This window comes from Pteropus alecto, unplaced genomic scaffold (genome assembly GCF_000325575.1).
Source record: "Pteropus alecto unplaced genomic scaffold, ASM32557v1 scaffold166, whole genome shotgun sequence".
Lineage (NCBI taxonomy): Eukaryota > Metazoa > Chordata > Mammalia > Chiroptera > Pteropodidae > Pteropus > Pteropus alecto.
Window position 1 is genome coordinate 6,453,095 of NW_006439757.1, and position 11,077 is coordinate 6,464,171.

General features: G+C 34.0%; 1 protein-coding gene across 1 annotated transcript in view; it reads left to right on the forward strand.

Moving 5' to 3' along the window:
* The window catches only part of LOC102880271 (nascent polypeptide-associated complex subunit alpha-like), a 61,437-nt gene extending 51,236 nt beyond the window's left edge, over window positions 1–10,201 (forward strand). The window contains 4 exon segments of the mRNA XM_025050388.1: window positions 9,491–9,595; window positions 9,598–9,718; window positions 9,721–9,884; window positions 9,887–10,201. Coding sequence (XP_024906156.1) covers window positions 9,491–9,595; window positions 9,598–9,718; window positions 9,721–9,884; window positions 9,887–10,201 — 705 coding nt within the window.
* The last annotated feature ends 876 nt before the right edge of the window (window positions 10,202–11,077 follow it).

Sequence of the window (11,077 nt, forward strand, 5' to 3'; positions counted from 1 at the left end):
AATTTGCATTTCTCTGATGATTAGTGACCTTGAGCATCTTTTCATATGTCTGTTAGCCATCTGTATTTCATCTTTGGAGAAGTATCTATTCAGGTCCTCTACCCATTTTTTAATCGGATTGTTTGTTTCTGTTGTTGTTGAGTTGTATAAATTCTTTATAAATTTTGGATATTAAACTCTTATTAGCACATTTATCATTATCTTCTCCCAAACAGTTGATTGTCTTTTTGTTTTGTTGATTGTTTCCTTTGCTGTACAAAAACTTTTTAGTTTGATGTAGTCCCATTTGCTTATTTTTTATTTTGTTTTCCTTGCTCAAGGAGATATATCAGAAAATAAATTTCTGTTAGTAATATCAGAGAGTTTATTGCCTATGGTTTCTTCTAAAAGTTTTATGGTTTCGGGTCTTACATTTAAGTCTTTAATCCATTTTGAATCTATTTTTGTATATGATATAAGAAGATGGTCCGCTTCTTTTTTTTGCATGTATCTGTCCAATTTTCCCAACACCATTTATTGAAGATATTGTCTTTACCCTATTGTATATTTTCACCTCCTTTGTCATATATTAAGTAAGTGTATAGGCGTGGATTTATTTCTGGGCTCTCTATTCTGTTCCATTGATCAATGTATCTGTTTTTCTGCCAGTATCATGCTGGTTTGATTACTGTAGTCTTATAGTATAGTTTGATATCAGGTAATGTCATACCTCCAACTTTGTTCTTCTTTCTCAAGATTGCCCTGGCTATTTGGAGAAAAAAATTTTGTTTGTTCTTACTTTGCTATTTTTGTTGACATCGTTTCTCTGCCTTAAATTTTAAAAAGACAGTCTCTGCCCTTTCTGGTGCCCAGCAGTAATGCAACTAAGTGAATAAATATGTCTGCTCTGGAGGTCAGTATGATGAAGTCTTTTTTTTTTTTTTTTTTGTATCTCTGTTGGTAGTTAAACCATTATCCCCATGTGCACATGTCTCTGCCTCTAAATCTCGGTTGGTCCAGAACTCAAGCAAGACACATGAGTTTCACTTACTAGCTCCCTCATGCCTCAGCAGTATGTACGACAAACACTATGAAATTGTGTCAGACTAAAGGCAAGAATCCCTGATCATACCTCAATAGATTTTGTTTCAAACAAATTAGCAAGAACTCAGTGAGAGCTCCTCTCTTTAGTGTTATGTCAAATGTTATCCATGCTTTAGGTCAAATTCTTCTTCATACACAGATTACTTACTAAGAGATGTGGGTAGAAACTAATATCTAAGATTATCTGACAATATGACAATTATGTATTTATCTATATTAATAATTATACGGTTTTATTAAAAGTATTTTATTTCTAATTATGTTATGTGTTCTATCTTCCATAAAGAGATGTGTCTTCCAGAGAAAGAATAAAATTTAAAATGTTTTAGTCTCTTAGCATGTTAATTCATAGAAAGTTAATTTGCATTCAATTAATATTTATTGATTAGGGATATCTAAAATATATTGAAATATGATCTAACCAACATGGTAAACTAGAAGGATTACTGACTTTAGTTATAAATGTTTTTCTAACTTAAAAGCAATTACTCTGGGAAAGTTTCTCAGATATTTTTCTCATCTATGAAATGGAATAACACTTATTTTTATAACGTTGTGCTAATTAAATGCAGTAATTTATATGAAGCTTAAAGCTTAATGAATAGTGCATCTATCCCTGCTTGTTCTAGGGACATCAAGTAAGTACTTTAAAATAAATAAAGACTAATATGTTTAATAAAACTACTTGACTAATCTGCTTATAAATGTGGCTTTCAGCCTACATGTTCACTCCAAATATACGTGGTAGTACAGTAGGCTGTCCCGTTTTTGTTTTTTGTTTTTAACATGATGCTAGAGTATACCGGCAATGAGAAATGTTAAGAAACATTATTTTTCTAATAAGAACCTTGGAGACATAGGAAAACAATGTTGATATTAAGTATAAGATTTTTATCTATGCTATTTTTTTCTTAACATAACATCATTTCTCACATTCAAACTGCTGTAAAAAAAGAATAGTCAGAGGTATAGATCAGTGAGTTGTTGCTTAAATAGGAATGTTATGTGAGCATTCTCCCTTGAATTTAACAGAATGTTCAGAAATGAGTAATATCTTAGAAATGTCTACTCAACAGATTTCATATATTTGATTTGTTTGCTGGCTTAGCTTACTCCTCACACATAAGGAAGATGGCTAATTACCACACTAAAGACATTGTCGGTTCAAAGTTACTTCGTAAGTTTGCTTAGAATTTTAATATTGATTTAGTCATTCTCTGTAGTATCAGGTTTTTTTTTTTTTAAGTTTTTTTCTTGTTCTTGTTTATTTCTCACATTTTCATGTATTTTAGAGAACTCCATAAGTGAAAATTATTTTAATAGCTAATATTTATTGAGCACAGACTATATACCATTGTATGCTTAATACTTATAACATCACTTTGAGGTGGCTACTACTATGTGCCAAAATTCATAAATGAGAAAACTGAATCACAAAGTGGTTAAATATCTATTAGCCTATTTTCCTAGATATTAAGCTATTATCTCATTACATCAGGTCTACCTTCCTAATCCTTACTTTATAATGCTGAGTTTGAAAGTCTACACACTATATTTCTCATTAATAATGCCTTCTTGTTACATTCTGGCAATAGGGGGCAGTACATGAAGGAAATTGAAAAGTAAACAAAGGGAAGATGTGTCTTTCTTTTCCCTGTGTGCGTGCTGTTCTTGTCACCATCACCTCAACAATGGCGCTCCCCACCCCCTGCCCAGCAGCGGCAGTTGGTTCCAGCCCCCAAGTCCCTTTACTCTCTCAGAGCTAACATCATCGAAACCCTTCTTGGTACCAGCAGCAACGGGCTTACATCCCTTCCTTAGAAGTCTGACTTCCTTTTGTGCAGGGCTACTCTTTTGACAGTCTATATTATGATAATCCCAACCCTTTTCCTGTATTTCCCCAGATATGAGTGGTAGAGTCATCTTGTATATTTTTTTTTTTCCTGGCTTACCTCAGTGTTTTTCAATTTTTATTTTATTTTATTTATTTTATTTTACTTCACCTTATCTTATCTTATCATCTTATTTTATCTTATCCGGTCTTATCTATCTTATTTTTATTCATTCAGCTTATTCAGCACTTGTATAACCAACTCCCTGCTCCGTTCTCTCATTTCAAACATCTAATTTGGTTTCTATTTTTCCTGCCAAGTCCTGGATTGATAGAGTCTTTTTGTTCATTTCTTTGAATGTTGAATCTCTTAATTTAGGTCACTTGTGGGGTAAAGGTGAAATTGTATATTTTATAATATTTTTAAATAATTATGTGTATAAATAAACAAATGCAACTTTTTCACACATCCTGGATGAGAATAATGCTCAACTAAGTAAGACTATTATTTGCTCATGACAGTTCTGAGAGCTGACAGTGCTGAAAGCACACTAGCTAGAATTAGGGGGCAACATGCCCTTATACCCATATCTGTGTGGTTTTTGGTCTCCCAGTTTCCGAACCAACACTATGTATGCCCAGAACCTGCCAATATATTTCAACACTTTGTCAATCAAAATCACAATCATACTGATGTCTACATTGCCCTAAATGGCAACCTCCCCTTCCACTCTATCCCAATTTTTAAAAATTTGACACATATCCAAGATTTAAAAGAAAATTAGACATTAATAAACATATTAATTCATACAAAGAGAGTGTATGTGTGTGTTGGTTGAGAGAGCAATGGTCAATTCCACATGCCTAGTAATCTTTTAATTTTAACCAGTCCAACTGAACCATCCAACTTAACCACATTGCATAGAATTGGCTTTGCCATTTACTAGTTCTGGTATTTTGAATAAATTACTCAAATTCCATGCCCGCAGTTTCCATAGCTCTATAATAGGCATTTAAAAAGTATCCAACTCAAGTATTATGAGTTCAGTGAGTTAATAAATATACAATGCTTAGAACGTCATCATCATATGGCAATTGTTAAATGAATGTCGGCTAGTTTTATTGCTATTATTCCAACTGTACCCTAGACTGACATAGCCTGGAGAAAAAAGTACTGGAAAAAAATAATGTGTTCTAAAACATATATGTAGGAAATTTCCACAAACTAGAAATAGTTTGCTCAAACATATGGATAGTACAAACTTATCAGATAATTTCTCCCTGATACTAGATTTATTAATTGGATAGAAATAGCCTGTGCAATACTATTTCACACCTCTAAAGAAGAGAGTAACTTGGATAAAAAGAAGCGAGGAAACACTTTTTTTTCACTTCCTAACCTTCATTTCCCTCTCACCATATGTTCTCAGAAGAAATGTAAAGGCAGATGCCAATGGCATGTACATTTTTTATATTCCTTGTACAAAACAACTGCAGATTAAGTAAAGTTGCTATATCGTTTGTTTCATTTAGGACAATGTTCTCAATCCTGTAAAGAGTCTTTTTCTATTTCTTTGGTAGGACATTGAGCACTGCCCCCCTGCCTCCAGCTCCTACCCCCAACATACATACCATTGGTCTGTTTTTTTCTTAGATTTCTCTGACACTCAAATTTTATACATACAAACCGCTTTTTACTTTTGAAGGTATTTTCATACACTTCATTCACATTAATCTTGGTTTCCTTCTCTCTTATCAGTAATAGAGTTGAATTCATAAAGCTAAATGCCTTAATGTATTTCTTGAACCAAAGCTAAACTAGGTCTCCTGACCCTTGCCGTAACATCTTTCCATTAATGTCTATGTTAGAAGGACAGGTTCCCCCAGCTATTCAAGTTAGAGAGTTCTTATGAAATCTCTCATAAGCCAACTGGCATAAAGCAACGAAACTATTTTCATTCTTCACCCTTTTTTTTTTTGTAAAAGAGAAAATCCTCTTTGGGTTTCTTTAGGTTAACAAAAACAGGTACTAATGTAGGTCTCTTGTACTCTTGTAGTGTACAGCAAACTTTAGAAAAGTGAGTGGTACCTGTATATTTTTGTCCTTTCCTAGGACAAGAGTCCATAGATTTTGTTAGATTCACATGTGGATATGTGATGAAAAATTGGTCATAATCAGAATTGTTAAGTATTATAAGAAGCTGAATTTGGAATAGTGAAAAGCATGGGGCCCATTACTGGTAGATGTGGTGAACACCTTTCAAGTCTATTGCACTACCTCTGTTTACCTGTACGTAGGAAGGATCCAAACGATTCAGGCTAAAGATGGCTTTCATTTCTCATCTTCTGTGCTGATCCTGCCCACCTGAGACTTCTCTGAGTATCAAAGAACTGAATGTTTAGTTCAGAACAAGTGTTCTTATGATCTTTCAGTGTGATAGAGAGACAGAGAGTCAACAAAATATGTCACAAAACCTCGACTTTGCCAATTGAGTCCTAATCATAAGATACTATTTATTTTTTTAATTAAAACATATTTTCTACTGAAAATATGGGAAATAATTATCTGAATATGCTTTTCCTTTTCCTTGGAGTATATACATCATGCAGCACTAGATCCATTCATATGTAGTCCTTGAGAGTCTTGGACTATTTTCTATTTCAGAAGAGAACTCTTTGGCGCTGGCAGCTAAGACACAAATGGTAGGCAGGATTTGAGAGAAAACATCCCACACTGAGTTCTCTGAGTCCTTGCTTAGTCTACAAAAAATGTAAGTGGAAAGACGGTGAAAACTACTTACATAAATAGTCTCACAATGTGATAATTCATAATTGCGATACCCGTGCTTTTTATCTAGTGTGAAATGTAATTATCTCTGGAGTTAATATGCCTTTCTTTTTTCATGCTGAAAATCAGTGTGGTTCTAGAAATCTCTCATTTTTTTTTTAATTTAATTTATTGGGGTGACATTGGTTGATAAAATTATATAGCTTTCAAATGTACAATTCTATAATACATCATCTGTATATTGTACTGTTTGTTTACCACCCCAAATTAAATCTCCTTCCATCATGGTATATTGAACTCCCTTTACCCTTTTCTACCCCATCTGGTAATAACTATACTGTTGTCCGTGTCTATGAGTTTTTTCTGTCTTTGTTTTGTTCATTTGTTATTTTCAGTTTTATATCCTAGATAGGAGTGAAATTATGGTTCTCAACTTTGACTTATTTTACTTAGCACGATATTCTCAAGATTCATCCATGTTGTCGCAAATGGCAGTATTGATTTTTTCTTTTCCTCTCTTTCTCTCCTTCTTTCCTCTCTTTCACTTGCTCTCCCCTCCTCTTCTCTCTGCATATCCAAAGTTTTTCTGTAAGTTAAATCATTTTTGTTCCACCAAATTTAATATTTTAATTGTCAAAACAATATGCTTTCTCAAGATGTAAAATTTTATATGCATATGTAATCCTTAAGAACAGCAACCAACATCCTCAAAAGAAAAACAAATAAACAAAAACATAGTAGGAGGAGGAAGACACAGAGACACTATATTTCCTAAATAACTCTTATGTTCTTGTTTATTACTAATTCTTAAATTTGCCTCATTTCATCCTCATTGAATCTTGATTTCTAGCAACCTTACCATGAAAAATTCTGCTTCAGTAAAAGCTTGTATACATTAAAACCAAGGAAACTCTAAGAGTTAGGTTTATAAAACAAACAAACAAACAAAAAAACAGAAGAAATTGCCCTGCTTCATTCTGTTGTATTTTCTTGTATTTTTTAAACAAAACTCAATTCATCAATTCACATAAGGGCAGAACATAAAAGTAAAGGATGTTGTCATATAAGTTGGAAATATATCCTCTATAACAGCTTCTGGGGCCAATCTGCATAGAAAGCTCTTGGTGGTTTATTCAGTGTGAGAGCTAATAAATCTATTTGTGAGAACTCCTAAAAGGCAATCATTTTCAGAAAGAGTGAATTCTGGCAAAAGCTATTGTTTTAGCAAATCCAAATGACAAGTGCTTTAATATGACAACATTTGCAGTTCCAGGGGCACAGTACATTTTGGAATCATAAAAGTAGCAACACATTCTGTGTGGCAAAACATACTGTGTTTAAATCTGTCCTCCTGAAACTTGATGCTAATGGTTATGCACAATGTATTAAGAAGTAGAGGATGACAAATTGTAAACCTACACAGATCTAGTCATTTTGCAAGAAAATCTTTATTTTCTTTATTTTATTTTTCTTTCATCCATATGTTTGTTACACACACTCTGCAAATTTAGTTAGAAAATCTACCTCTTGAGAGCTTTCTCACACTGCGTTTCTACTTTTCTTCCGAGGATTTGCATTAGATTTTCTAATAATGAAAACTTTATTTTATTGATAATATCAATAAAGTATAATTATGTTTAAATTAATGAATTTAAATAAACATTTTTTGTTATGTGTAAAAAGTAATGATTCATGATGCCTAGGAAAGTGCAATTCAGAAATTCAATTTTCATTTAATTTACTTCTTCAGTTGCTATTTTCTGTTTGTCACTAGATACAGGACACCGAACATGGTAGAAAATAAAAAGTTGATAGTCTTTGCCCTGAAGTTTAGAATCTAAGAATAGAAACTTGAGACAGAGTCAAAATAGGAAAGCTGTACCAAAGTGAAGTAAACATTGCTAAAGGTAGGGCAGTAAAAGGGAAAACAATATACTGTGAACTTGGAAGTAGAGAAAAAAAAAATGGTATTTATTTAAGAACTGCCAATCTCTCAAACTGCATACTGCAAAATAAGCACTGTTATAGTGTGCTTAGATTTTTTCTCATGGATATATAGAGATAGCTTTTTATTTAGACTGTGCAATCCTTGCCTCAATCCATACTGCAGGGAATTGCCCGGAAAACACACCAAATTTTTTAAGGCATTCCTTCACACACTAATCTGACTCTCTTTTTTGTCACACTTAGTCTAAACTTGTCCGCCAGTCTTTGAGAGTTCTCTATTGTGTGAATCCACCATCCCTAATGGGTCCACTCTTTCTAGACAATAATCAGTCCAGTTCCCTGTGACCTACTTTCTTGACCTAAAGTGCTCAGTTTTCTCTGCTTTACCTGTCACTGAAGTCCAGATTAACACTTACCTCTTCCACTATCCAGACACTATGCTCTTTTACAGATTGCAGTTACTGAGTTATGCAAAGGTTTGCTTATAGATTGTCAGCTCCTGTTTCTGTTGCACCCTCAATTAGAAAATGTGCTGCTTGAGGAAATCTATGATATATTACATGTCCACATCTCTTAAAATGCCCTGAATAGAATACGTCTCTGCTATAATCTCAAAATCAATTCTGTGTGATTAAATGACAGATGAACATACTATGTTTCTTAGACAAGTTCTTCCATTAATAAATATGTTAATAATATGTTTATATTATTATATTATATTAATATAATAAACATATTGTGATATGTGATGGATTAATAATATGTTTATTATATTAACATAATAAACATATTGTGATAAGTGATGGATTAATAAAAGCAAGTGTGATTTTATCTAATTAATCCTTTAATTTTTATCCTTAAGAAAGATTTTGGAATGTGACATTTGTGTTTAAGATAGACTTCCACTGAAATGTTTTCCCTAATTGTCCTATAATCAATTCCATCCTAATTAATGTGAAGAGAGGGATGGGGTTCCTCTCTTACAATTTTCAGTTGAAAATAATACAAGTGAGAATACTCAAGTATATTCTCTTGAATACAAGCAGATATACATACACAAGATTAGATTTGGCTAAAAATATTTAATGACAACAGGTTCTTATGTTATAATTAGAACACCACTTTATCAAACCTATTTCTTCATAAAGGACTCTCATATGCAGGCAAACAATTGTATTTATTTATTTTTATGAATCAAAATTATTTCAGGTAATATTTAACCTGATGAGGAAGAGTCACAATTTTTCTTGGTATGTCTAGAACATTAAATGTTGTAAAATGGGGTTAAGATTTAAACCCTGATCGCTCTGCTTTCGACTCCCATCTTTTTTTGTCCTTTGCAATCTACCTTTCTGTTTTTGTGCTCAAAATGATGGAATGATAATAAAGAATATTTCATGGATACTGAGGAAGCTCTTACATACAAAATTGCTCATAAGCGTTTGTTAGGTTAGGTTTGTTAGGTTTTTTTTTTTTCTCTCTCTCTTTTATAGTGGATCTATGTTAAATAATGAATGGCAATCATCTGTCTCTAGTTCACAGAGAAAAATAGAAATTAGATTCATTTCTATCTTATATACATTTCTCCAGCAATTCTCACATTTCACTTAGAATAAAATTCAAACTCATTAGCTGTCTTTTATCCCACTTCTCCATTGCCATTCTCATAGGGACCCTGCACTAGACCCAGCTCAAATTTCTTACAGCTTTAAAAATATGACCTGATCTTTCTCATCAACCCTATCACCTGTACTTTTCTCCCTGCCTGGGATATTTTCCATTTTCCTCCTAATTGCTAAATTTGAAGCTCTTCTCAAGAGTTGCTTTCTCTTCTGCAACAGACGTGGGTCACTCTCTGGCTCCCTCTCTTTCCGCTGCTACCTTGGATCCATTCCCTTCACAACACACCCAGTGAAGCCACAGAAACTGTCCCTACCACAGAGAGTGGGAGTTGCCACATCCCCAGGCTGAGACAGGGTCTGGAAGAGAATTTGACAATGATGAATCAGTACCAGAGCTTGAGGAACCAGATTCCACACAGGCAACCACACAACAAGACCAGCTGGCAGCAGGGGCGAAATCCATGAAGAGCCAGTCAATAAAGCAAAACATAGCCAGAGTGAAAAGAAGACAAGGAAAGCTATGTCCATATTAGATCTTCGACAGGTTACGGGGGTCATTAGGATCATTATCTGGGAATGTATGAATATCCTTTGTCATCAAAAACCAGATGTGCCTACAAGAGCCTGGCTTCAGATACCTACACAGCTTTGGGGGAAGCCAAGATAGAGGATTTATCTCAGCAAGCACAGGTAGCAGCTGCTGAGAAATTCAAAGTTCAAGGTAAAGCAGTCTCAAATGTTGAAGAAAACACACAAACTCCAACCATAGAGGAGGAAAGTAAAGAGGAAAAGGCTGATGAAACAGGTGTGGAAGTTAAGGACATGGAACCAGTCATGTCACAAGCAAATGTGTCTAGAGCAAAGGCAGTCCTTGCCCTGAAATACAACAGCAATGATATTGTAAATGGTATTATGGAATTAACAATATAACCACCTAAAAATGGGGACTTTTTTTTTTTTGCGGGGGGGAGGGTGCATTTCAAAAGAGTAACTGCAGCTTAGTTTTTCATTTGCACTCTCATTAATAGAATTATGGCTTCTTGTAGGGTAAAAAAAAAAAAGACTTACTTTTCTATCTAAAGATGTCACAGTCTACTCCTTTGCTCAATCTAGTTTCCATTTCCCTCTCTGGGCATCCTGAGGGCCTTCAGTACTCCCTGTCACTGTATTTCATGGGCTGTAATGTTGGGTTGTGCTAAGAGGATGGCCTTAGTTGTCTATGTGAAGCAGATACCAAAGGCCGTGGCTGAGCAATAATGGGTGCTCAGTAAAATGTTGCTACTATTGTTGAATATGAGCCATGTTGAATTTTTGAGAAAGGATGAAGTTAAAAAGTTTCAGAAGCTTCAATTTTCAGAAATCAGGGTTTAGGAACTATCCTTTAAAGGAAGTGTAATAGAGATTTGTGGGAATATGGACATTTGTGATTTCCCAGGATGGACAGCCTCCCAAAGGGCGCAACAGGAAATGATGGAGGCGGGGTGCCCAGGAGCCAAGATATGGACTTTGTATTTGTTCTGTTCCGGGGCTATGCACATAGTTCCAAAAACACATGGGGTTCTGCATATAGATATAGGCAATTTTGGTGACTACAGAATATTTAAGATTTTTATTCCTAATTTGATAGTCATAATATTAATGATTAATAATATAAAGTATAAGTTATTAAAACCAAAATTACTTTATGCAGCCCATAACTAATGACTCCTAGTTGGAAGGTGGAGCTAGTCTCAAGTCTGTATGTATTTATTACAATCAATACACATTATTTTTCAAACATTACTCTGTATTTCAATTGCCATCTTT